The following is a 25,567-nucleotide window of genomic DNA, read 5'->3' on the forward strand; positions in this document are numbered from 1 at the left end:
CACCTGCAAGTCACAGGCCAGCCTGGCTCCCCAAGAGCACACACAGTCAAGCCAGGCCGGTTGAGGGGCTCACCTGCACAGGTACCAAGCACAGCCCAAGTCCCTCCCACCACACCCACTCTCAGGATGAACAGGATGTTTTCTCATTCATCCACCTTTACGGTTGTCTACCATGAGCCTGATAGTGGGCTAAGCAGTGAGAAAGTAAAGATGTAGAAGGCTCAGTCCAGCCTTCAGGAAGTTCCCAGAATGCAGATAATCACATGAACCTCACTGATAAGTCCAGCAACGGAAGCCTCTTCAGGTAGAAAGCAACCTGCCTTAGCCCAGGGCTTCCTACAGAAATCACAACTCAATTGAGTCCCCAAGGTTGAGGAAAAGCCAGCCAGAAGGGTGTGGGAGGGGAATTTCAGGTAGAGGGGACAAGCAATGGAATCAAGAAGGAGCCCAACATGCTGTAGAGTAGAGCGAAGCTTGGGATTGGAGAGAGTGGAGGCTCTGGAGACAGACAGGGCTCGGCAAGGCACCAGTGAGGAGTGCTACAGCTACCTCTGAAGCAGGGGAATGCTAGGTCAGATGCACGCTGTGGCTCCACACAGCCGTGTGGAGCAGTGGCTTTTGTTGTTAAGACTGGAAGGGAATTGTTTAGTCGGAGGGGGCCTCATGGCTCCAGGGAAAGGCAGAAATGAGGGTTGAGAATAGGCCTGGGTTTTAGCATTAAACACCCCAGGGTTGAATTCTCAGCTCTGCCGCTCACCAATATATATAGCCTTGAGTAAGTTATTTAATCTCTCCAAACACCACTTTTCTAATCTGCAAAATGGGGAGGACACATTCACCCTTACAAGCCCCTTATGAGACAGATTAAGATGCTGTATCACGTTGCTTCTAAGATGCATACATAAGATGCATAAGATGTCCACATGTGAACACTTCTGAGATCAGGATGCGCCTTGGTGAAAGGCATGACTGGTGTAACTGGCAGCATATTGATGCACCACAGATCAGATGAAATATGGTGGTAGGCCTACACAAAGCCACCAGCATGGTCCTGGCTCCCCATCTCCTTACAGCACTAGATCTTTCAGTCCCAAGGAAAACAGTGGCTCACATTCCCCCAGTGAGAACGACCGCCTTTTTCTAAAGGGCTCTTTGAGGTGGAACTCAGGAAAAGGAACGTCTGGCTTGACTAGTTAGAGAACTTTTCATGTGGCACAGCATAATGATAAAGACACATTCCCAACTACTTCCAGGGTTTGGCCTTTCTTTGCACAGAGATAGAGACAAAAGATAAATTAACACACTCCCTGTACCCTGGAGCCACCAGGCAACCTCATCTCCTCCGAACCTGTGGCCAGCATGCTCTCCCTGCACACCCGCCACAGCCCATTCTCCTCGGGGCTCTGCCTCCAAGTCACCCCTCCCAGACTTCCTAGACCCCTCGTCAGTCCACACATAGTACCCTGTTGTCACTCTCTCCAGAGGCAGAACAGATAGCCAGTGTCTCCTCTCTGGGAGTTGCAGATCTGAGGACTGAGGCATGAATGCTCTAACTGACAGGGTACAGTCAGGCAGAGTCCTCCTCCCTCACATCAGGGGAAAGATGCCTGAGGAGGCCTAAGCGTGAAACCTAAACTCCAAGTAGAGAGCGCTGGCCAGAGAAGCAAACAAGAGTAGCCAGCGCTCTCAGCGGCCAAAGACCGTTGCTCCTGTCTCTGGGCTTTCACTCTCAGACAGCTCACTGGGCAGAGTCGACTGGAACATCCATGAGCATGTCCTGCTGGAATGGAAGCCTTGGGAAGTTGAGGCCTTCACCTATTGTATGTTGTTCCTAGGAACACTTCTCCTGTACAGCCCAATAATACTTGGTTTTAACAAATTTTGGTAAATTTGTAATTAAAAATGAAACATGGGAAAATGTTTAAAACATTTATTAAGTGAAAAAAGAAGTTACAGAACAATATTAAAATACAAGGTGGGTACAAAAGACATGATGTAGAAAATCCTAAAGAGTCCACAGAATAAACAAATTTAGTAAACTTGAAGGATACAAAATCAATGAGTATCAGTCGCATTTCTATACATTAACAGTGAAATACAAAAAACAAATTAACAAGTCCATTTAAAATAGAATTTAAGAGGGGCTGGCCCTGTCGCTGAGTGGTTAAGTTCGTGCGCTCCGCTGCAGGCGGCCCAGTGTTTCGTTGGTTCGAATCCTGGGTGCAGACATGGCACTGCTCATCAAACCACGCTGAGGCAGCATCCCACATGCCACAACTAGAAGGACCCACAACGAAGAATATACAACTATGTACTGGGGGGCTTTGGGGAGAAAAAGGAAAAAAATAAAATCTTTAAAAAAAAAAAATAGAATTTAAGAAAATACTCAGAGGGCCAGACCTGGTGGCCTAGTGCTAAAGTTTGGCGTGCTCTGCTTTGTTGGCCCAGGTTCGGTTCCTGGGCACAGGCCTACACCACTTGTCTGTCAGCAGCCATGCTATGGCGGCAGCTCACATACAAAAAAAGGAAGATCAGCAACAGATGTTAGCTCAGGGCAAATCTCCCTCAGCAAAACAAAACTTAGAAATAGACGTAACCAAGGAGGCCAAAGACTTTTCACTGAAAATTAGAAAACAGTGCTGAAAGAAATTAAATAAGACACAAATAAATGGAAAGATTCCTGTGTTCAATGAACTGAAAGACTCAATCTCATTAAGATGTCAATAATACCCAAAACTCTACAGATTTAACGCAATTCCTATTCAAACTACAACTTTTTTTTTTTTTTTGAGGAAGATTAGCCCTGACCTAACATCTGCCACCAATTCTCCTCCTTTTGCTGAGAAGGACTTGCCCTGAGCTGACACCCATGCTCACCTTCCTCTACTTTATATGTGGGACGCCTACCAGAGCATGGCTTGCCAAGTGGTGCCATGTCCACCCCGGGATATGAACTGGTGAACCCTGGGCCACCGAAGCGGAATGTGCGAACTTAACTGCTGCGCCACCAGGCCTGCCCCTACAATGACATTTTTCACAGAAATAGAAAAACCCATCCTAAAGTTCATATGGAATCTCAAGGGACCCAGAATAGCCAAAAGAATCTTGAAAAAGAACAAAGTGGACGGTCTCACTCTTCCTGATTTCAAAACTTACAACAAAGCCACAGAAATCAAAACAGTGTGTTACTGGCATGAAGGCAGACACATAGACCAATGGAATAGAAGAGAGAGCCCAGAAATAAACCCTTGCATATGTGGTCAAGTGATTTTTGACACGGGTGTCAAGACCATTCAATGAGAAAAGGACAGTTTTTTCAACAAATAGTCTAAGAAAACTGAATATTCACATGCAAAAGAATGAAGCTGGACCCTTATCTAACACCACATACAAAAGTTAACTCTAAAGAGATCAAAGACCCAAATGTAAAACCTAATGCTATAAAACTCTTACAAGAAAACACAGAGAAAAGCTTCACAACAATGGATTTGGCTGTGATTCCTCTGATATGACAGCAAAGGTGCAGGCATTAAGAGAAAAAATAGACAAACTGGACTTCTTGAAAATTAAAAACTTCTGTCCCTCAAAAGATACTATCAACAGAATAAAAAGGCAGCTGACAGAATGGGAGAAAATATTTGCAAATCATATATCTGGTAAGGGATTAAGCCCAGAATATCTAGAGAACTCCTAAAACTCAATGATGAAAACCAAAAAACCTCATTCAAAAATGGGCAAAGGACTTGAATAGACATTTATCCAAAAAAGATATACAAATGGTTAACAAGCATATGAAAAGATGTTCAACATCATGCACTATCAAAGAAACGAAAGTCAAAACCAGAATGAGATACCACCTCACATCCATTAGGATGGCTACTATCAAAAAAAAAAAGAAAGAAAAGAAAAAAATAACAACTGCTGGTGGGAATGGAAAACGGTGCAGCCACTATGGAAAACAGTAGCCTGGTTCCTTAAAAATTAAAAATGTAATATAAGTGCCCTTTGATCTGGCAATTCTACTTCCGGGTGCGTATCCAAAAGAACAGAAAGCAGGATCTCAAAGAGGTATTTGTACGTCCATATTCACAGCAGGATTATACATAGTAGCTAAGAGGTGGAAGCAACCCAAGTGTCCACTGATGGATGAATGGATAAGAAAACTGGTATATCCATACAATGGACTATCAACCAGCCTTAAAAAGGAAGGAAATTCTGACACATGCTGCAACATGGACAAACCTCAAAGACCTTATGCTAATTGACATAAGCCAGTCACAAAAGCATAAATACGGTATGATTCCATTTATATGAGGTCTCTATAGTAGTCAAATTCATAGAGACAAAGTAGACTGGTGGTTGCCAGGGACTCGGGGGAGGGGAATATGGGGAGTTGTTGCTTAATGGATACATAGTTTCAGTTTTGCAAAGATGAAAACGCTCTGGAGATCAGTGCACAACAATGTGAATATACTTAACACTACTGAATTAGACACTTAAAAGGTGGTTAAGATGGTAAATGTTATCTCATGTGTGTTTTACCACAACTTTAAAAAATGCCAACCAAAACCAAACCAAAAAATACACACACACACACACACACACACACACACATATGGTGGAAGGGCACAGGAGGGAGGTGGGTATGGCTATAAAAGGTGTTGGAACTGTTCAGTGTAGTGGTGGAGACATGAACCTACACAGGTGACAAACTGTATAGAACTAAACATCCACCCACATGCAAATGAGTACAAATAAAAGCAGGGAAATCTGGATAGGACAGGTGTACTGTGTCAATGTCAAGGTGATATTATACTGTAGTTTTGCAAAATGTTACCACTGAGAGAAACTGGGCAAAGTGTACAACAGATTTCTCAGTATTATTTCATACAAATGCACACAAATCTACAATTATCTCAATGAGAAATAAACACATATATACATAAGGTCAATTTTTAAACAACTATATATATGTGTGTGTAATAATATAAGGGTATTAAAGGTAAATATCAAAACACCAGTGCTTGTTATAACAAAACTGATTCTTTTCTTGTGCAGGTGATAATGTGCACACTCCTCAACCAGCAATCTCTCTGGAGAAACACTTGCACCTAAGCACTCTAACGTGCAGGTAACTCCTCTATCCAGCTGCCTACCAGACATCTCATCTTTAACTTCCCCACAATGGAATTCCTAATCTTTCCACCCAAACCTGCTCCACCTGCCGTTTGCTCATCAGTTAAGTCTGTCCCTCAGACAGGAGAACAGGCCCAGCACAATAGCCGCACCCGCCACGACTTTTCTGCCTCATCTCCTGGCCCTCCCACCCCCCGCCACACACACTCCAATCACCAGCCCAGTGCCTGCCTCCTCTCTGTTCCTAGACTGCACTGGGAGCACTCCCAGCCAGCACCCTGCACTGGCTCTTTCCTCCACCAAAGCTCTTCTCTCAGATACCCACCACGGCTCCTTCCTCACCTCCTAGTCTTGGCTCAATGTTGCCCTCTCATGAGGCCTACTCTAATTACCATACTTAGAAGTATTGAAAGCATCACTTCCCCAGCCTGGCACAACCAATTTCCCTAATACTTATCTGTTTTTTTCTTAGCAAGTTCTAACATATTATATAATTTCTTTTATTCTATGTCTGTCCATCCCACCTGGCAGAATGTAAACTCCAACAGCTCAGCAGTTTTTGTCTGTTTTAGTCGGAGTCATTCCCAGTACCTAGAGCTGTGGCCTGGCACATTGTAGGCTCTCAATAAATACTTGTTGCTCTTAATGCCTGGAGGAAACCTGTGTCAAAGGTCCCAAATTCAAACATACTTTCAGGGTCACTACCTTCCCAATCTTCGAGAGGCAGGCTCCTCATCTCCTGAGGTGGGGACTCAGATGTCACCAACCACCTGCAGGTGGGAAGCACAGCCTTGGCTGGCTCACAGAGCCATCTGCTCCTGCTGTTGTCTCTACCACTTTCAACCACAAAAGCTTCTCCAGCTTTCTTAAGTAAGCACTACTTACTTAAGTAAGTAAGCAATGACATCTCATAGGCGTCAGGTGGCTGAAAGATTCAAAACATAGCAAAGGAAGGAAGTTGTAGCAATCATACAACCGTGTTTTTTTTCCCCTTGGCCACGAACTAAATGAGAAGAGAGTGCCATGTATATCATTTATAGACCGTAATCACTCCTCCCGCAGCGTTTGCCAACACACAATCAGGAAAATTTTGGTAACAGTCCCTATCTCTTTCCTCATACTCTTTTCTTCTCTAATTTTGTACAACAGAGATATTCCTTAAAAGTTACCAGCAAAATGGATTTCCATAAATATAATCATCTCTTCCACTCAGTTCCATTAGAAAATTAACAGCAATTAAGAATAACATTCCCATGGGGGTAAATCCTGTTAGATTAACAATGATCACAATTAAGAAAATTATACAGGCAAACGTCTGAGATATTGAGGGTTTGGTTCCAGACCACCACAATAAAGGGAATATTGCAATAAAGCGAGTCACACGAATTTTTCAGTTTCCCAGTGCATATAAAAGTTATGTTTATGTACACTGTAGTCTATTAAGTGTAAAATAGCATTATGTCTAAAAAAACAATGTACATAATTAAAAAGTACTTTATTACTAAAAAATGCTAACCATCATCTGAGCCTTCAGAGAGTCGTGATCCTTTTGCTGGTGGAGGGTCTGGCCTCGGTGCCGATGGCCGCTGACGGATCAGGGCGGGGGTTGCTGAAGGTTCGGGTGGCTGTGGCAATTTCCTGAAATAACCCAACAGTGAAGCTGGCCGCACTGACTGACTCTTCCTCTCACCAATGATTTCTCTGCAGCGTGCGATGCTGTTCGACAGCATTTTACCCGCAGGAGAACTTCTTTCAAAACTGGCGTCCATCCTCTCAAACCCTGCCGCTGCTTCACCAACTAAGATTATGTCAGATTCTAAATCCCTGGTTGTCATTTCAACAATCGTCACAGCATCTGCACCAGGAGGAGATTCCATCTCAAGAAACCACTTTCTCTGTTCATCCACACGAAACAGCTCCTCACCCATCCATCTGTCAGGAGATTGCAGCGGTTCAGTCCTCCGCAGGCTCCTCTTCTGACTCTAGTTCTCCTGCCACTTCCACATCTGCAGCTACTTCCTCCACTGAAGCCTGGAACCCTCAAACTCATCCATGAGGGCTGGAATCCACTTCCTCCAAAATCCTGTTAATGCTGCTATCTGGACCTCTTCCCATGAATCATAAATGTTCTTAATGGCGTCTAGAATGGTGAATCCTTTCCAGAAGGTTGTCAATTTACTTGGCCCAGATCCATCAGAGGAATCACGATCCATGGCAGCTAGAGCCTTAGGAGATGTATTTCAAAATGACTCCTTGATCCATGGGCTGCAGAATGGATACTGTGTTAGCAGGCGTGAAAACAACACTCATCTCGTTCACATCTCCATCAGAGCTCTTGGGCGACCAGGTCAGGGCGACCGTGAGCAGTAACATTTTGAAACGAATCTTTTTTTCTGAGCAGTAGGTCTCCACAGTGGGCTTAAAATATTCAGTAAACCATGTTGTACACAGATGTGCTGTCATCCAGGCTTTGTCATTTCAGGTATGGAGCACAGCAGAGTAGATTTAGCACAATTCTTAAGGGCCCTAGGCTTTCTGGAATGATAAATGATCAGGCTTCACCTTCAAGTCACCAGCTGCATTAGCCCCTAACAAGAGAGTCAGGTTGTCCTCTGAAGCTTTGAAGGGAGGCACTGACTTCTCCTCCCTAGCGACGAAAGTCCTAGATGGCGTCTTCTTCCAATCCAAGGCTGTTCTGTCTACACTGAAAATCTGTTGTTTAGAGTGGCCACCTTCATGAATGATCTTAGCCGGACCTTCTGGAGAACTCGCTGCAGCTTCTGCATCAGCACTTGCTGCTTCACCTGCACTTACACGTCACGGAGACGCTTCTTTCCTTAAATTTCATGAACCAACCTCTGCTGGCTTCAACCTTTTCTTCCGCAGCTTCCTGACTTCGCTCAGCCTTTGTAGAATTAAAGAGAATTAGGGCCTTGCTCTGGATTAGGCTTCGGCTTAAGGGAATGTTGTGGCTGGTTTGATCTTCTACCCAGACCACTAACACTTTCTCCGTATCAGCAATACGGCTGTTTTGCTTTCTTATCTCCTGTGTTCACTGGAGCAGCACTTTTAATTTCCTTCAAGGACTTTTCCTTTGCATTCTCAACTTGGCTAACTTTTTGGCCCAAGAGGCCCAGCTTCTGGCCTATCTCAGCTTTGGACATTCCTTCCTCACTAAGCTTAATCACTTGTAGCTTTTGATTTAAAGTGAGAGACGTGTGACTCATCTTTCATTTGAACCATTAGAGGCCATTGTAGGGTTATTAATTGGCCTAATTTCAAAATGGTTGTGTTTGTGTCTCAGGGAATAGGGAGGCCCGAGGAGAGGGAGAGAGACGGGTGTTGGTGGAGCAGTCAGAACACAAACATTTATCGATTAACTTCCCTGCCTTATATGGGCGCAGTTCAAGGGACCCCAAAACAATTACCATAGTAACATCAAAGATCACTGATCACTGTAACAAACTTAATAATAGTGAAAAAGCTTGAAATATTGCAAGAATTACCAAAATATGACAGACACAAAGTGAGCAAATACTGCTGGAAAAATGGCCATCAACAGACTTGCTCGACGCAGGGTTGTCACAAACCTTCAATTTGTAAAAGACACAGTATCTGCATAGTGCTTAATAAAACAAAGCACAATAAAATGAGTTATGCCTGTAGTTAATAAAACTGTATTGCGTATTTGCAAGTTGCTAAGAGAGTAAATCTTAAAAGTGCTCATCAAGAAAAAAAATTCTGTAACTATATATAGTGATGGGTGTTAACTACTTACTGTGGTGATCATTTTGCAATATACACAAATACAGAATCATTATGTTGTACACCTGAAATTATATAATGCTACATGTCAATTATACCTCAATTTTAAAAAAAGAAATGAAAATAACAAACCTACAATATTACTTAAGTGGAAAACGCACAGCAACATTTTAGCTATTCCAGTCAGATGTGCAATGCAAGGTCTGAAGAGAGGCTACACAAGAGAAACACTGGATCGGGTATGGTATTGGGGATTTGGCTAGGGTCTTAAAAAATTCAGATACTTTTATAAAACGGTATGTACACTAAATGTGTGTTTTTTCCTAAAAAGCATCCAGTCATCCAGTTATTTTCTTCCCCGAATGGTCTGAAAGACCACATTAAAAAAGTTTTAACAATGTGTTTTCCTTTCTGCATTTTCTAATTTTTCCTAAATTGAACAGGTATTACTTTGATACTAAGAAGAATAATTTCACATTTTACAAATTAAAAGTATTAAATCACAAAATGCATCATTATCCAGATCCACACATACATCATAAGAAGTATCCTAGTATAATTATATTTAGCAATTGTCACAAAAACAAAGATATTTGTCTTGTTCCTTAACAACAGCTCTAGAATGGACCTCTACTGTTTTCCAGCAGGAGAAGGCAGAGAGGCCACTCAGCCAACCAGCAGCCAACTAGGTCCTCCCAGTCTGTTCACTGTTTCTCTCTTGCCTTACCTCTTTGTGCTCTTGCCCTTGCATTGCTCCAGTCTCGCTCCAATCACAAGACATTCCTGCTATTCCTCAAACCCGCCAGGCAGGTTCTGGCTGTTCTCTCTGCCTGGAATGCTCAGATGGCTGCCTTCCTCACCTCCATCAGACCTGTCGTGGATGCTCTGGTACCCTGTCCAGGTCCCCTCCCTCCAGGAATGAACGGATGTGCCAGCTGTAGGAATGCTGGCCGCCTGTGAAAGCCCTCAGCTGAGTTGTTCTCCAGGTGGGACCTGCCCTCAGTGGAAGAACTGCTTCAACCAAGGTCAAGCCCCCTCCCCAGGACAGCCAGTGCCCAATGACTGTGGACGTGGGAATATGAGGCCTGGGCTCCTCACCACAACTCAGAACAACTCTGAAGGGCTATCCCAGCTGCAGAGCCCCCATGGGGTTGGCTGTGGTTTTTGAACTTGCATTACAGCTCAACTTCTCCCTGCCCAGTCCTGCCTCCCTCATTCTCCTGCAGGTGGGATTCCAAGAGCACTCTCTGATAATTCTCCTGCATGCAAAACTCTCCAGCTCACAGTCTGCTTCCTGTAACGAGGTCTTTGTCACACGTTACCTTCTCACTCAGGCCTTCCCAAACTACCCTATTTAAAATTCTCCCATGCTCCACCCCTATCCCAGTGCTCCTCATCTCTGTCTGCTGTTTCTCCCCACTCTCCTACCTAGCGCTCCCTGTAACTGCTCTTGTTTATGATGTCTGCTGTCTGTCTCCCCAGTACACTCTTCTCCTACACCTCCCTTTTAGCATACACAGGACGACCCCAGCAGATACCCCTCTCATTCTCACTGGCTAGAATGCATCACATGCTACTCCTCAACAGATTCTGGAATGCTGGTTGGTTCACGGCCTGTAGCCCCTGGCACACAACTGGCACTCATTATTTGTTGAATGACGAATTTATTGAGTGTCTCTATGTGCAGGACCTTCTGTTGGAGGATACAGCAGACCATGAGTCTGCTCCTATGAAGGTCTATTCCTGGCCCTCAAATGAGACTTGCTGCCTCTTCTGTCTGTCCCTCACCACGGTGGCTCTGGCCAGGGTAGCTTCCCTGTGACTTGTCCTAGGTTGGTTAACGCATCAAGGCAGGTACTGCTTTTAAAAGCAACAAATTTTGACCTAAATGGTTTTTTTTTTTTTTTGCCGGGAGTGTTCTAAACCATTTGCTATCTGTTCTGTTTCATCTACTCCCCTTCCTAAAACGGAAAGCTCCAAGACACAATTATGTAAATGGTTCCTTGGGTAAGCGCTTGGGCAGAACGCTTCCTCTCATCATTGGAATTCCCAGTGATTCCACCAGAAAGTCTGATCTATTAAAAGAGCGAGCCAGGATGAACAGGAAGTTTTATGAAGCAAGCCAACTCTACCAGCCAAGGGTAGCAGACACTGTGGGCTGCCCGTCCACAAGCTATCCTCTGTCAACTTTCCTCCAGCGTTCAACACTCACTTGACATTTACTGAGGACCTACTGCAGGGAGTGCCGGGCACTGTCCTAGGCCCTGGGGCTAGAGCATGAGCAAAGACAGAGCCTCTGCCCTCCAAAAGCTTGCTTTCAGTGGGGAGGTCCCTAGCAGAACCCCAATTTTATTCTGGTATTTACCCCTCCCCTATCTAAGCCAGCAGGCAACAGTGTAACAGAGGGCATGTGACCTAGCTGGCTCAAGCAGGTCAATGGGGAAGACTCAAAGTCCATGACTGGGGCACAGGCCCCACCCTGCCCCTCCTGAAAGCATTCTGTTGATACCCCATGACTGGAGAACTCTCGAAAACCAAAAGCCAGAGAAGGCCATCAAGTACACCTCAAGAGAAACCTGCCAGCTTAGAAGCCCCAAGGTCCTCCGAGTGGCTACAGAAGCAGCCATAGGACAACAATATCGAAGCATGAGGGGACTCCTAATACCAAGCTGTACCACATGGTCTCTGAAAGTTCCTTCTTGAAGCTCTCTAAGACAGAGGTGGCCAACCTCAGCACAGAGACCACCACTTGGTAATTAGAACGAGTAAGCCTGAGCTCTAACTGGAGTCTGGGTGAGAAGCCCAACTCATCCCCTTTTCATCTAATGTAATCCTGGAGAGGTCACCTCGTTTCACTCAGCCTCAGTTTCCATCTGCAAGCTGTACTGCTAGGGATTATTTTCTTTCCCTGCAAGTCATAGAAAACTTCAAGGGTAAGCTACTAACTCATATAACAAGTCCTGAGATGGGTCAGCTTCAGAGTTCATTAATTTAGCAGCTTAAGGAGTCATGTCCTTCCATCTTCCCCTCCTGTCACCCTCAGTGTGAGCCCTGTTCTCAAAGTCACAGGCTGGCTGCCTCGTGCAGACCTAGCGAAGTCCAGCAGATGGTTCTCCCAAGCATCTCTTCTTACTCGATTCCACAGGAGCCCTGAGCAGACACCCAATCCCAGTCTTACTGGCTGGAATAGCATTGCATGTCTGTTCCCCAACAAATCCCAGGTATTCACCCACACACCAGCTTAGGGCTATCAAGACTTGCCCTGGCAGCTTGGCCTGCAGAAGAGGGCAGATATTTGAAAAAAAACTGAGGTTCTGCTGGAAAGGAATAAGGGAGCAGGCAACCCACAGTATCTGCGACATTCCCTTTCTGCTATTTAACAATGTAGACACTGCTGATGGCTCCACTCACCTCTCTAGGTGTTGTTGCTCATCTTGGCAGGATGATAAAATGTGCTTGCATCAATTTTGGGTTCCCAGGGCTAATTCCAGACGTATGTTTAATGTGCTAGACACCTCTGCAGTCTATAGACAAACACCCTGGAGGAATGGGGTAGCCTAGCAACCTCTGGGGAAAAGGAGGGTTCAAGGCAGACACAGCCCCCTCTCCCAGGTCACCAACAGGATCAGTGCAATGGCAGCAAATTCCTTCAGCGGCCGAGGCCAGATGCTGCCCAGAGGTCCCTCTCAGCTGTATAACTACGATTCTGCTCATATAGTGAAAACATCTTTTCAATCACTTCTAGATTAAAACAAATGTTTAAGAAAATCCCATTTCCTAGCCTTCATGCCTACTCTTTCTCCAACATACTAAGGGACCCAAATCTACAGTCACCTGCTTTGGCCCTGTCTTCAGTGCCTACCCACTCCTTCTCACCTCCACCACCAGTGACCTTCCTGTTTCTCTCATCACCTCTCACCAAGACCTAGGGAACTGCCTTTTAAATCCTCCAGGGCCTTCCAGAGACACAGGTTGGATGTTACATCCAGCCTCTTGAGAAACCTCAATCCTTCCCTCCCCCAACCCCCAGAAAGAAGGCCAAGCTTCTAGCAAGGTGCTCAAGGCTGTGCCTCCCAGCCCCATTCTCCCTTCCCCCATTCAGTCTCACTCCGTAAGATGCTCTGCCTTCTCCTAAATGCTCTCAACCCCAGGCCTTTGCTCCTGATGCTTCCACAGAGGCAGCACTTTCTCTGCCATCACAATCCTTCTCTGGTCAAGGCTCAGCCCAAGGGCACACCCACTATCCAGGCTGTCCTCCCTGGGGCTATCGTGGCTCACTCACGCAGCTCTGGTTTCCATCTGCCCTGCACTCTAGAATGTGGTGCATACGCCTTGTCTCCCACCTACCGCAAAGCTTTCCATACACAGGGATAGCCTTATTTTCCTCTAGTCCCCAAAGAACTTCTCTCCATAAGGGTTCAATGTTTGGTGCATAAATCAGTGAAAAATCCACATGCGTATCCTCCAAAGCAAAGCCCATCCAGTTTTCTTCTGAATCCTCTTCAGAGGTAGTCTGGTTATTTTCTTAAGTTCACCTCCTGCCTTCAGGTCAGTGAGACAGTGAGGGACAGAGTGGAGAGAGCTCGCATTTCTTGAGCCTTCACAGGTAGCAGGTGAGGCCGGTGCCATTGGCTTCATTTAACAGATCAGGAAAAGAGATGAAAAACATCTTCTGCGACATATTTGGTGAGCAGCAGAGAACAGAGACTCAAGAACAGGGCTGTCTGACTCGAAAAGAAAAGGCAAAATTCTTGTCCTCAAAAGATTACAATCTAGTTGGAATGATGAGACAAATACATAAAAAGGTAAATAACAACAAAGAAGTTCTTATCTAAAGCAGGGTTTCTCAACCTGGGCACTACTGACGGTTTGGGCTCAATGATCCTTTGTTGTGGGGAAATGTCCTACATGCTGCAGGATGTTCAGCAGCAGTCCTGTCCTCTCCCCACTAGATACAAGTAGCATTCACCCACTCAGCTATGAAAACCAAAAATGTCTCCAGACATTGGCCTGTTTGAGAACCCATGAACTAGAGCAACGGCGAAGTTTATCTTAACGCCCACTGTAATCATAACGGATCACCGTAAGGATCCCGCCCCGCCTGTTCTCAGAGACTGGTCTGCAGTGCCCCTCCAGCAGCTGTGCAGGCCCTTTCCACATTCATCCTGCCCACACTTCCCCTTCAAGCTGACTTATTTATTTTTATCCAGATGCAGTATATGTCTCAGTAGTGTGTCTTAAAATCCTTTCTGGAATGAGACAGGATAGAAAAAAAATAATCCAATCACAGGACAGGAGAAAAACACACCATAAAGCAATGTGATTAACTGACCAATTATCCCAGTACTGAAAATCTGCCAAACACCTTTCCCCTACACTCCCATCTAAGCGTGAGCCAGAGGCCAAAGGAGGAAGAGGCTGCTTTCAGTCTCGGCCCTTCTAGTGAGAACAGGCTTTACTGAAGAGCTGAGCACGAGTGCTGTCCGCCCAGGAATGAGAATTACAGAAAAAACTCTCAGGAACAAAGGCCGAGGGATGGGAAGAACTATGAATCTCAATGAAATTTTCTAAACAAATTATGTTTTCTACAACTAAAAACCCCAACCACTTTCACTCTCTGACTAATATATGGTCATAACCTAAATTAGAAATTAACCTTATTTTAGCCAAGCCTAAAATAAAATTAAATATATAAGAAATACTATATCCAAGAACACAGAGTAAAACGTGTGTGTGTGTGTGAACAGTGCCCTGCACATAGCTTCTATATAAGTGATAAGTATTATTAGCTCTTATTATACATCTTAATTTAAGACAGTCGTCTATATTTGGCTACAGAGTGAAATGATAGGAACGAGTCTTTATATTTATTTAGCTTGACCAAGGCCAGAAGTAAAGACACAAGCCGAAGAATCTACAGCTAATGAATGATGGCATCTTAAAGCCAGTCTGATGTCATGTTCAAGGCTCATTTCACTGTGATGTGACAACTTTAAGATTTATAAACTTACTGATCCCCTGAGAGCAGTGATTCTCAACCAGGGGTGATTTTGGCCAACAGGGGACAGTGGCCATGTCTGGAGACATTTTTGGTTGTCACAATTGGGTGTGTGTGGGGCACTACTGGCATCTGGTGGGTCAAGGCCAGGGATGCTGTTAACATCCTACAACACATAGGACATTTCCCACAATTATATGGCTCAAAATATCAACAGTGCTGAGACTGAGAAACCCTACCCTAGAGGAACGGTCTTTCCACTATTTTCAACCAGGAAAATGAAGACCAAAAGTATGCCTATCCCCCCAAAAATAGTTCTCCCTTTGCCTTCAACCTGCTCTATTCCAGCTGCCCTCTCCACTCTGTCTGAATGGATCCCACCACCATGGGGAAAAGGCTGGGCTCTCTGCTCCTTTCCTCTTTGGACTCTCAGACACCTGAACAAATACGTTCAACCTGCAAAATGAGTTGGGAGACATGAATACAGAGTCAGGAAGCCAGAAAGAGCAATGATGCACGCGCCAAAGCACCGCGGGCTTTTTAGTTTGTTAATCCAAAGTAAGCTCGATTTTACTGGCCACTACCTAGCACTGTGGCTAAGTAGCCCCTGCCCTCAACAGCTTCCACCATTCACTCGTCTTTAAAGGACTGCTCAGTAGTGACCCAGACCATCATCATGTCCTTCAGAATAGTGGTACTTTCCCCTGACAGTACTTTTGAACACTCAATGAGACGAGACAGGGGTTGATTTCAGGAGATTTAAAAAAAAAAAGGGAAATTTTACAAAGTACAAGTTTAAAAGAAGTTAAGTCCCAGGGCCGGCCCTGTGGCTGTATGGTTAAGTTTGCAGACTCTGCTTCGGTGGCCCAGGGTTTTGCCAGTTCCAATCCTGGGCGCAGACCTAGCAGCGCTCCTGGGGCCATGCTGAGGCGGCGTCCCACACAGCACAACCAGAAGGACCTACAACTAAACTAGAATATACAGCTATGTACTGGGGGGCTTTGGGGAAAAGAAGGAGGAGGAAAAAAAGATTGGCAACAGATGTTAGCCAGGCTGGGATGTTTGGCTGCTGGCCTGGCTGCAAATTCTCACTTATTTGTACCTAGACAGTCACTTAAGCATCTTGACTGACTTAGACTTACACAGCATAAAACTTGTATTCTACAAAGGAGACTATCACGAATTTAGAAATTATATGACAGAAGGCAAAAGAGAGACTGGAGAAGGGTAGACTATTCACACATACTGATCTAGGCAAAGCATTTTGAAATAAAAATTCCTTCAGACCTTCACTTACACAGCAAACTAGTTCATAATAAAACCTCTCCTTCCCTACTTTACAAACACTACAATCTATAATTACTGAACGTTCGGCGAGTTCTCCAGGGGAAGATCTGCACACTATACATCAAGAAATGCTCTTGGAGATCAACACAGGAGAAGTGAAACTGAAGTTCACCATTTTTGCTTTCATGCACCATGAACCTAGTTGTGTCTTTGTCAATTATGAAAACATTAATCTTCTTACCTGTGTTAGCCAACATTTGTCATGTAGTTTTTACATAGAAGGCGTTGCTGAGTGTGTGGCAGGGAATACAGGGGGGAGCGAGGCAGTCCCTGCCCTGGGGGGCATATGGGAAGTACACCCACAGGGACAGAGTTAGTGGAATAACTCAGGAGAAATGGTAACAAAAGGAAAAGGTGACGTCACCTGGGCCCTGAAAAATGAGAAAGATGTCACACAAGAAGATGGAAGGAGAGAGCACTTCCAACCGAAAAGAACACAGACATTTTCAGTTCAGTTTAGTTACAATAGTAGAAAGCATCATGGGATCAAGTCACAAACTAAAAAGCTAGATGTATAAAAAAGGCAAGAGCATCCACTCTACTTGCTCTAAAGAAAACTGTAGCTCCCTCTAGTCGCACTGCAAAGTAGAAATAAGGAACCAGACAGAATCAGAGACGCGCTGGACGCAGGGCTACCGTCCTAGGCTGGAGGGAGCTCCCTGGGCTTCAGTGCTGCCAGCAGGGAGATGGGGGCTCCCCTCCCCTCCCCTCCTTGGGGAGCAAAGGCCAACTCCCGCAGCAGCTGTGCCAGCAGAGCAGAGCTAGGACAAAACCACTGGTTACCGCGGGCTTCTCTGCCCCAGGGTCTGCTCCCAACCGGAGGACGGGAAGAGCCCATCCCCAGGGAGCGCTTTGGGCCACTGCCACAACGTCAAAGAAAGCCCTCTCCTAGAGCACCTGTGCTCTACAGGCCCCAACCCAAGTCGCCCGAACGCCCCAGCTCAGCATAAACGCGGCTCCTTCGGCTGGGGCACCTCAGCCCTGAGCCACAGTCCCCCAAATGGAGGCACTGTCACCAGATGCAGGCCTCGGCAGGGGCAGTCACGGCAGAGACGTGCAGATCTCAGGTCTTCACCCCGCCACCGAACGGCCACAGGACTACCCCCTGGTTCACACACCGGACCATCCGAGCACATCCCGGCAGAGGCAGACGAGCGGCAGGAGCCGGCGGCGCCAAGGGCCGCTCCCCGCCACGAAGCGCGGGTGGGCGGCGAAAGCTCAGCCCCAGGCCGGGGGCGAGCGGCCTTCGCCCCGCCGCGCGGAGCACGTGCCCGGGCTCGCGGGGCTCCCCGCGCCGAGGGCAAAGTGCGCTCCCGCCTGTCCCGCAGCCCGGGCACCGGGCGTCGGGAGCGGGCGGCAGGCCCTGCACGCGGCTCCGACCTGCCTCCAGCCCCCGGCCCGCTGCCGAGCCGGGCCCCCGCGACCCCCGCGCGCACTCACCATTGTGGTTGACCCAGGTCGGCTTCAGGAGCTTCATTGTTCGGCCGCCACCGCCGCCGCCGGGCTGAGGCGAGAGCCGCGTTCCTCAGCGCGCCCGGGCCATGGAGCCGCCGCCGCCGCCGCCGCCGCTTCCTCCCGCGCCGCCCGCCCTCCGGCCGTCGCCCGCCCCGCGTCCTCAGCGCCGCCGCGCCATCGCCGGCCCGCGCCCCCCGCCGCCGCCACAGCCGCCCCCCGCGCTCGGCCGCCGCCGCCGCCGCCACAGCCGCATCCCCTGCGCCGCTCCTCCTCCGGCGGCTCCCGGGCAACGCCGGAAGTCACGGCGCGCACCTGCCAAATCGCCCCGGCGGGAAACCGCTCCCTGCGCGGACGGGGCCGCCCGGCTCCTCCGCGGTCAGCGCGAGGCAGGGCGGCTCCGCTTCGGATCCGGCCCGGGCGCGACGGCCGAGGAGAGAAGGGTAGGCTGGGAGCGCGGCGGGCGAGCGGGCCTGGAGTTGCAGCCCGGCCCGGAGGAGCCAGGCGTGGTCGGGAACGGCGTGCACGGTCGCTCACCAGCTCCACCTCGCCGGTCCCGAGTCCAGCTAATTAACTAGCTTCCGTCATTCATCAACATGCGTCTATTGGGCATCTCGCGAGCTCCAGGCCACGTGCCGGCGCCGGGATGCACCCACTGGGGGGCGGCCGCGCCCGGGGCTCAAACGAATGCGGGGGGCCCTAGCCAGCCCCGGGGGGAATCACGGGGAGCCCGAGGCGGCCGTGTTTATTGGGAGATCGGGGCGTTTTCACAGACATGGACACTTGGGCCCGGAGGAGGCGAGGGGCACCCACTCGGCCACTCCGGCCGCACCGCGGGGTCTTGGCCCTCGCAGGGACGCAGGCCGACCACGGAGGGAAACGCTGGCGGGGACGTGCCTGCGGCGGAGGAGATCCCGCGGTGCCGGCCGCAGGCCAAGGAGAGGCCGCCGCGCAGCGCGAGGTGCGAGGCGCTCGGGGCGTGCCCAAGCGCCACCGGGACGTACGGGCGGGGCTGCGTCGGGGGCGGGGCCAGGCGAGGCTCAGCTCTTCGGGGCCGGAACGCGGGATTGCGGACTGGCGGCACGGCCGGACTTTTTCGTAGGGCACCGCGGGCCGGACCGTAGAGGGGTGCGCGCCCGGAAGCCGCCCGTCGCCTGCCAAAGGGGCCATGGCCGCGGCGCTGGGCGCTTCCGCGCGCGTGCTGCGCCCGGGGAGCTGGTGAGTGCGGACCGCGGCTGGTTCGCGGGGGTTCGGTGCGGGCAGGCCGGACCTGGCCTGCATCCTCTGCCCGGGGACCGCGCTTGTCCACGGATAGCTAGCTGACTGCGCCTCTTCTTGTGGGTTAAAATGCCAGGGCCTTGGCCAGCGGGGCCCCTGCCCGAGTGCCCTCTGGTGCGAATGGGGGATTTGGAAGGACCTCCCACATGTCACCTTGCTGTCACATCCAGCAGTTCTGCGTACCCCAGGTTTTGAGGGCATCGTAAATTTTTCTTCTTTTTCTTTAGTGGGGGAGAATCAGGTATTTATAATGCTCGTCTCTTTCAGGCTTCTGGGAACTTGGCAGACACAGATTAGAGACACCCGCCGGCGAGCTTCGTTGTTGTCCTTCTGGGATCTCGTTCCCATGAGGTACTCAGCCGTGGGCCTGGCCTCTGTGGGTGTCAGTGGGGACGGATGTGCACTTGGACAGAACAAAGCAAGACTACTGGACGTTTGCAGAATTAATCGCCTATAATTTCTCAAATTTAGGCAGATGGTTTTCTGCCATTTCAACACTCTCTCTATGGAATACCGCTGTGTCTGTAATCAGAAAACAAATGTTACATGTAAACGGAGTTTATATAGGGCCGCCCGGTGGCCGAGTGGTTAAAGTGCCACGCGCTCCGCTTCTGCGCCCGGCTTGCGGGGTCGGAGCCCGGCCAGACCTGCACCACTCGGCGGCCCTGCTGTGGAGGCGTCCCACGTACAAAAAATCGAGGAGTGGCAACGGATGTTAGCTCAGGACGAATCTTCCTCAGCAAAAACAAAAGACAAAAAAAGCCAGGAGTTTAAATAAGAATTAATTAGCTTTGAAGGGATTCTTGTGTTTTAAAGGGCACAGCATAAACTTCTATTTCTCTGTGGGCCTTCCATTTCTGATTCCCTAGAGAGGTGGGGGAGATGCGAGGATTAGTTTTTCCACCTGTGACTTTGGATGCTTTCTAGGGACTTGATTCCTAAAATTTGGTCTTGATGCTAGATGATTTGATTATTCTAATAGTAAATTATCACCATAGGAGATGTTTTCCTGAGAGTAAATCAGACTTTTGTCAATGCTCTAGGTTGGGGAAATTGGTTAAGAAATCACAGAAAGTAAATAGGGACATGCCAGTAACTTTTATTATACTGTCTCTTTTAGTCTTACTCAAATCATTTTTATAAATCACAAATCCATTTAAAATGTGAGTAAGGAGCTTCTAATTTATCAGTTTGGCATTTTCACTTTTCAGTGCAATCCCAAGGCATACCTCAACCCCAGCACTAAAGATGAGTGCTTCCCCTTAATTTATACCCTGACGCCCCATGAAGCTTTTTCACCCCTTCCTGGGTTGACAGGGCTCACACACTTCTCACCAGGACCCTGGGGTGGAGGCTGTCTCCCTGCCACATTCAGCTCATGCGGGCAGGCCCATGTAGTTCCTTCCCCAGAGGAGAGCTCAGGATAAGTTGGGGCACTCTACCTAGCTCCATGTCTCTCAGCATGTCTGTGAGACTGAAGAGGAAAATTAATGTTTGCTTCATCCATCAGAGCAGAACCTCTGCGAAAGAAGAAGAAGGTAGATCCTAAAAAAGACCAAGCAGTAAAGGACCGTTTGAAAAAGAGGATCCGACGACTGGAAAAGGCTAGCCAGGAGCTAATTCCCATTGAAGATTTTATTACACCTCTGAAGTTCTTGGATCAAGCACGGTAAGGGTCCTCTAGGGTTGAGCTCCTCAGGGCAAAGGAGTTCCATCACCTTCAGGTAGTTCTGTCTGCTGTTCACGCCTGTGATGGGAAGGGGTGAGCAGGCTTGGGCTGACTTGGCCCTGACTCCTTTTCTCTGTGAATGTGTCTTGTGGGAGTTGGAGAAAGCATTCCTGGGTGGTGCTCTTGAATGGCTGAATGTGGTAAAGAAACTCAGAATAGTTGTGATAAGCCAGGCCAGATGCTTGAATGAGCGCCTATCAGCACTGCTCGGGAGTTCAGATTGCTACTCTTTTGCACGAGGAGTTTCAGCTGTGGCTGATGACTTGGGCCTTGGGTCTGCAGCCCTTGCCCCATCCTGATGGTAGAAAACCCTTGGCCCCTTGCTTTATGATGCAAATCCTCACAGTTGGGATGTGTTGCGTGAGGGTTGGCAGGGTTGCTTCCTTCTTGTAAAAAAAAAAGGTATACCATTTCTACTTACAAGTTGGACACGGCAGGTGCTTTTTTGGTACCCAAAGGCTGATATGGGCTCTTGACTCCTTGGGATTTTGGTGTCCATTTTCATAACACTATTTCACTTTTCTCCAAAGTCCCCTCTCACCAAAGGTAGTCTCTGCCTAGGGCAGAGGAAGTGCTACTAGTCTTCTCAGAGCATCACTGTTTCTTATTTCATGTAAAGCAAATGGCACTGGTTTCCAGCATCACTTGCAGCTGCCACAACATTCAACTTTCCATTCCTTAATTTGTCCCAAACTCCCACTTTCTTTCCTAAGTTCCATCTGTGATTGGCAATGGGAGGCTTGCGTCATATGTGACTACCGAGACTCTCTGGCCAGGAAGGTCAGTGCTCCCCAGCTTCCCACCTTTGGATTTGTGTGTTCCCAGACAGCGGCCTCACACAGAGCTCCCCTTTGAGGAAGGCGAGCGGAGAGCTCTGCTCCTGAAGAAGTGGTCCCTGTACAAGCAGCGAGAGCATGAGATGGAGAGGGACACCATCAGGTCCATGCTTGAGGCCCAGCAGGAAGCTCTGCAGGAGCTACAACTCATGTCCCCAGAGCTCCATGAGGAGGCCATCAAGCGGGACCCCAGTCTGTTTCCCTTTGAGAGAGAAGGGCCAGATTACACACCACCGGTCTCCAACTACCAGCCCCCTGAAGGCAGGTACCAGGACATCACCAAGGTGTACACACAGGTGGAGTTCAAGAGATAGAGCTGCAGGCAGCCGTCCACAGAACACATTGCCCCTGAGAGCCAGACGGACCCAGGCTCCAGCCTGCCTGTCACAGAATCAGGCATGCTGTGAATAAATATAAGTTTAATCAAGTGTCTCTTTGTCTTATGTTAGAGTCGAAATTAATTCACCTGAGGATGGAAGGGGGCGAGAGATACTGCCCTTCTTTGCCAGGTCCTGGGGAGAAATGACCAAGACGTCGCCTGCTGCCCCCCAGTAAAAAGGGATATTCCAACTGTGTGGGGCAGGCTCCACCAGCGAGAGGCACAAAGTGACCTGGAGGAGCAGAGGTGAAGGACGTGTAGGCCGTGTGCTATGTGTGCAGAACAGGGGCAGGGCCTTGCCAGTGGGCAGACGGAGCACACGAGCTTCCTTGTATTATCAGCAGGGCCAGCTTTGAGCTGGGGAGGGAGGCTGAAGAGAGTGGAGCAAGCCAGGGACACACTAGTTAACAAAGTTGCTGTGTCCCCCAAGAGGGCGTGATCCCTGACTAGGGCAGAGGGCTCTCAGGCTTTTGCTCAAGGGCTGTTAGTTTGGAACAGTAAACATGTTAGTGTGCTGGGGCTGCCAGAAAAAATATCACAGAATGTGTGGCCGAAACAACAAATTGATTTCTCACAATTCTGGAGGCTAAAACTCCAAAATCAAGGTGTCTTGCTGGGTTGGTTTCTCCTGAGGCCTGTCTCCTTGGCTTGCAGAGGGCTACCTTCTCCCTGTGTTCTCACATGGTCATCTTTTTGGGCCTGTATCCTCATCTCTTTTAATAAGGACACACCAGTCACAGTGGATTAGGGCCCACCCTAGTGACCTCGTTCTAACTTAATTACCTCTTTAAGCACCCTGTCTCCAAACAGTCACATTGGGAGGTACAGGGATTAGAGCTTCAACCTCTAACTGCCCTAGGAGGGCACAATTCAGCCCAGTGTGAAAACAGCCCTTCCTCCTAGTGCCTGGATCCCCACCTCAGAAAGGCTTTCGGCTCCTCACTACCTTAGTGCAGATAAACCAGGGAAACATTTTCTTTGCATAAGAATCCAGAGGGTCTGTTTTCCTAGTGTGTGGTTCACTTTTGGTTAAAAAACTTACCAGGGGCTGGCCCCAGGGCCAAGTGGTTGAGTTTGCGCGCTCTGCTTTGGCGGCCCGGGTTTTGCGGGTTCGGATCCTGGGCACGCACCTAGCACCACTCACCAGGTCATGCTGAGGCAGAGTCCCACATAGCACAACCAGAAGGAGCTGCAACTAGAACCTACAACTATGTCCTGGGGGGCTTTGGGGAAGAAGGAGGAAAAAAAAAATAAAAGATTGGCAACAGATGTTAGCTCAGGTGCCAATCTTTAAAAAGAAATCAGTGACTTAAAAAAAAAACTCTTACCAGATAAATGTTTTCACTGGATAAAAATGTTGCCTGAGGGTTTTAAGTGCTTTGGCTCTGCCAGTGAGACAAATACTGAACCCAGCGGCTTTTCCCAACCTCACTGCCATCTCTGTGACCCAAGTTGTCGTGGCCTTCTGCCTGCTCCACTGCAGCAGCCAGCTGACCTGTCCAGGCTGGGTGCTCCCCCAGCTCCTCCTGCGCAGCAGCCACAGGCTCTGTCAACGGGAGTCAGGCAGGCCTTGTGCTACCTCCAGGTGAGAATCCTGTCCAGACCTGACTGCAGATGCCCGTGCCCCGCCCCCGCCGGCACATGGCACTTGTTGCTCAGGGCCTGTGGCCCCTTTCTCTGCCATGCAAAGCTCCAGCCCCCTCCTCCAGGCCAAGGCTCAGACACTGAGGCCTTCCCTGCCTCCCCGCCCACCGCAGGTACTTGGCAGGAGTGCTTTTGAACCAGTAGGTGTTATGTGTTAGGCTGTATAACCAATTCAGTGGGCCATGGCCAGCACTTTTTTATTTTGAAATTCACAGGAGGTTGGACATAAATATGCAGGCAGGTGCTATGTGCAGTTCCCCCAGCCTCCCCCAGTGTTAACATCTTACACACCAAGTAGTATCAGGACCCAGAGTGACACCATTACAGCCGAGAGCACAGTCAGATTCCCCATTATGTCTGCACTCATCTGTGTGTTAGCTCTACAGAATTTTGTCATGTGCAGCCCTGTGTAACCACCAGTCAAGGTACCATCACCACAGGATGGTAAATACCCCTTTAAAGCCACACCCACCCCCTCCTTCCATCCCTAATCCCTGACATTAACTGTTCTCCATCTCTGATTACATGATTTCACCAATGTTACCTAAATGGAATCATGCCATATGTATTCCTTTAAGATTTTTTTTTTACAACTCAGCATAATTTCCTTGAGTTCATCCAAATTGCATATACAGCAGTTTATTTTCAATGGCACAGAACTGAAAATGTCAATGTTTATCACCCACAGTACAGTAAGTATTGTTTTATGAAGCTTGTTTCAAAAACATATGCTGAATGTAACAGTAGGTACCAGACCATAACATAATACACTTGCTACTATCAGTTTTATCTCAAAAGCTGAAATACACTACTCTATCTCATCACTCTGACCATTTTCTTCACAGCACTTACCATCATTTAGACACTTATTTAACGATGTTTAAATGTTTATGCCTGGCCCCTACACCACAACCAGAACTCTTTGAAGGCAACTTGTCTGTTTCAACACTGTGATCCAGAACCTCAAACCCCACCTGGCGTGCAGTGGGTGCTCAGAAGATGTGAACAGGTGAACACAGGTGGGGATTCAGGAATATTCTGTCCAGAGAGATGGTTCTCTGTCCTTGTGGAAATCACTGAGTAGCTGAGAAGGTTCCTAACAGAGCACTCAGCTGCAGGCAGCCCACGGCTCTACACAAGCAGACGAGGGGGACTTTGGCTCCCATGAGCTGAGTCCCTCAGGACTACAATGTTAGCCGCTGCTCCCAGGCTTTTCCTGCCTGCCCCAGGAACCCCAAAAGAGCTGCTGCAATTCCAGGCATCACACGCCGATCAAAACTCAAATGTCCCTGCCCCATGTTTCAGAGTGAGGAGAAGGCTTACAGAGCTCTGGCAGCCTTCCCTCTCTCCCAGCCAGTGCCAGGATGGAGACACCATCGTTGGCTTAGACACCTCAAGGCCCCCTGGGGATGGGGAGACCCTGCCTCTTCTTTAGACTCGCCTCTGTTCCTGGAGTCCTATTTGCAAACACCCCTCATAGGTACACACAGACACACTACTGGGGACCTACATGCACACCTCCCACCACTCACAGGGACACACACACATATACACAGAGGGACTATCAGGGTCCTACGTGCACACCTCCCACACTCACAGGGACACACACACACAGAGGGACTAGCAGGGTCCTATGTGCACACCTCCCACCACTCACAGGGGGACACACAATCACAGGGATTCTGGTGGCACACAGAACATACACAAGAGGGGAAATTTCATTCTTTAATGTATACCCTTGTGAAGTCATGGATTATTTTGCCCCAAAGAATTATTTAAAAGATGTCTGACTCACCACCTGTGGCAAGGTTGGGGCCCAGTCATGAGGGAGGTACTAGGACACAGTGGGTCCTGCTGGCCAGGAAGACAGTGGGGAAGGCACTGGGCATGTGGCTGGCCTGGCCCTGAGCACCACACTGGGGCCTGCTCTGCAGCCACAAGATGCTAAATCACATTATCAATAATAAAGAGACCTCTTCAAGAACTAGAGTTTTTGTTGGTTC

The 25,567-nt window shown here is 48.5% G+C and overlaps 2 protein-coding genes across 12 annotated transcripts in view; one reads left to right on the plus strand and one right to left on the minus strand.

Annotated features, from left to right (window-relative positions):
- The window catches only part of HIRA (histone cell cycle regulator), a 90,300-nt gene extending 72,473 nt beyond the window's left edge, over positions 1-17,827 (minus strand). For 7 of the 8 annotated variants that reach the window (XR_011505512.1, XM_044775479.2, XM_070516648.1 and 4 more), the window contains exon 1: positions 17,687-17,827. Coding sequence is in view for 5 of the 8 variants with exons in the window: in XM_044775479.2 (XP_044631414.1) it covers positions 17,687-17,723 (37 nt within the window). In the remaining 3 variants the exon portion in view is untranslated. The remainder of the gene's footprint in view (positions 1-17,686) is intronic. The other variant, XM_044775473.2, reaches the window with a different exon arrangement.
- MRPL40 (mitochondrial ribosomal protein L40) lies at positions 17,788-21,969 on the plus strand. 4 transcript variants are annotated; one of them, XM_070516649.1, is made up of 5 exons: positions 17,788-18,141; positions 18,472-18,659; positions 19,244-19,327; positions 20,487-20,645; positions 21,419-21,969. In XM_070516649.1, the coding sequence occupies exons 1-5, from the start codon at positions 17,788-17,790 to the stop codon at positions 21,558-21,560; spliced, it is 927 nt and encodes a 308-aa protein (XP_070372750.1). In that variant the 3' UTR covers positions 21,561-21,969. The 4 variants fall into 4 exon arrangements, with proteins under 4 accessions (XP_070372750.1, XP_044631416.2, XP_070372752.1 ...); XM_044775481.2 differs by having other exon boundaries at positions 21,531-21,969; XM_070516651.1 differs by lacking the exon at positions 18,472-18,659 and having other exon boundaries at positions 18,009-18,141; positions 21,531-21,969.
- The last annotated feature ends 3,598 nt before the right edge of the window (positions 21,970-25,567 follow it).

The sequence above is a fragment of the Equus asinus genome, chromosome 8 (genome assembly GCF_041296235.1).
Source record: "Equus asinus isolate D_3611 breed Donkey chromosome 8, EquAss-T2T_v2, whole genome shotgun sequence".
Lineage (NCBI taxonomy): Eukaryota > Metazoa > Chordata > Mammalia > Perissodactyla > Equidae > Equus > Equus asinus.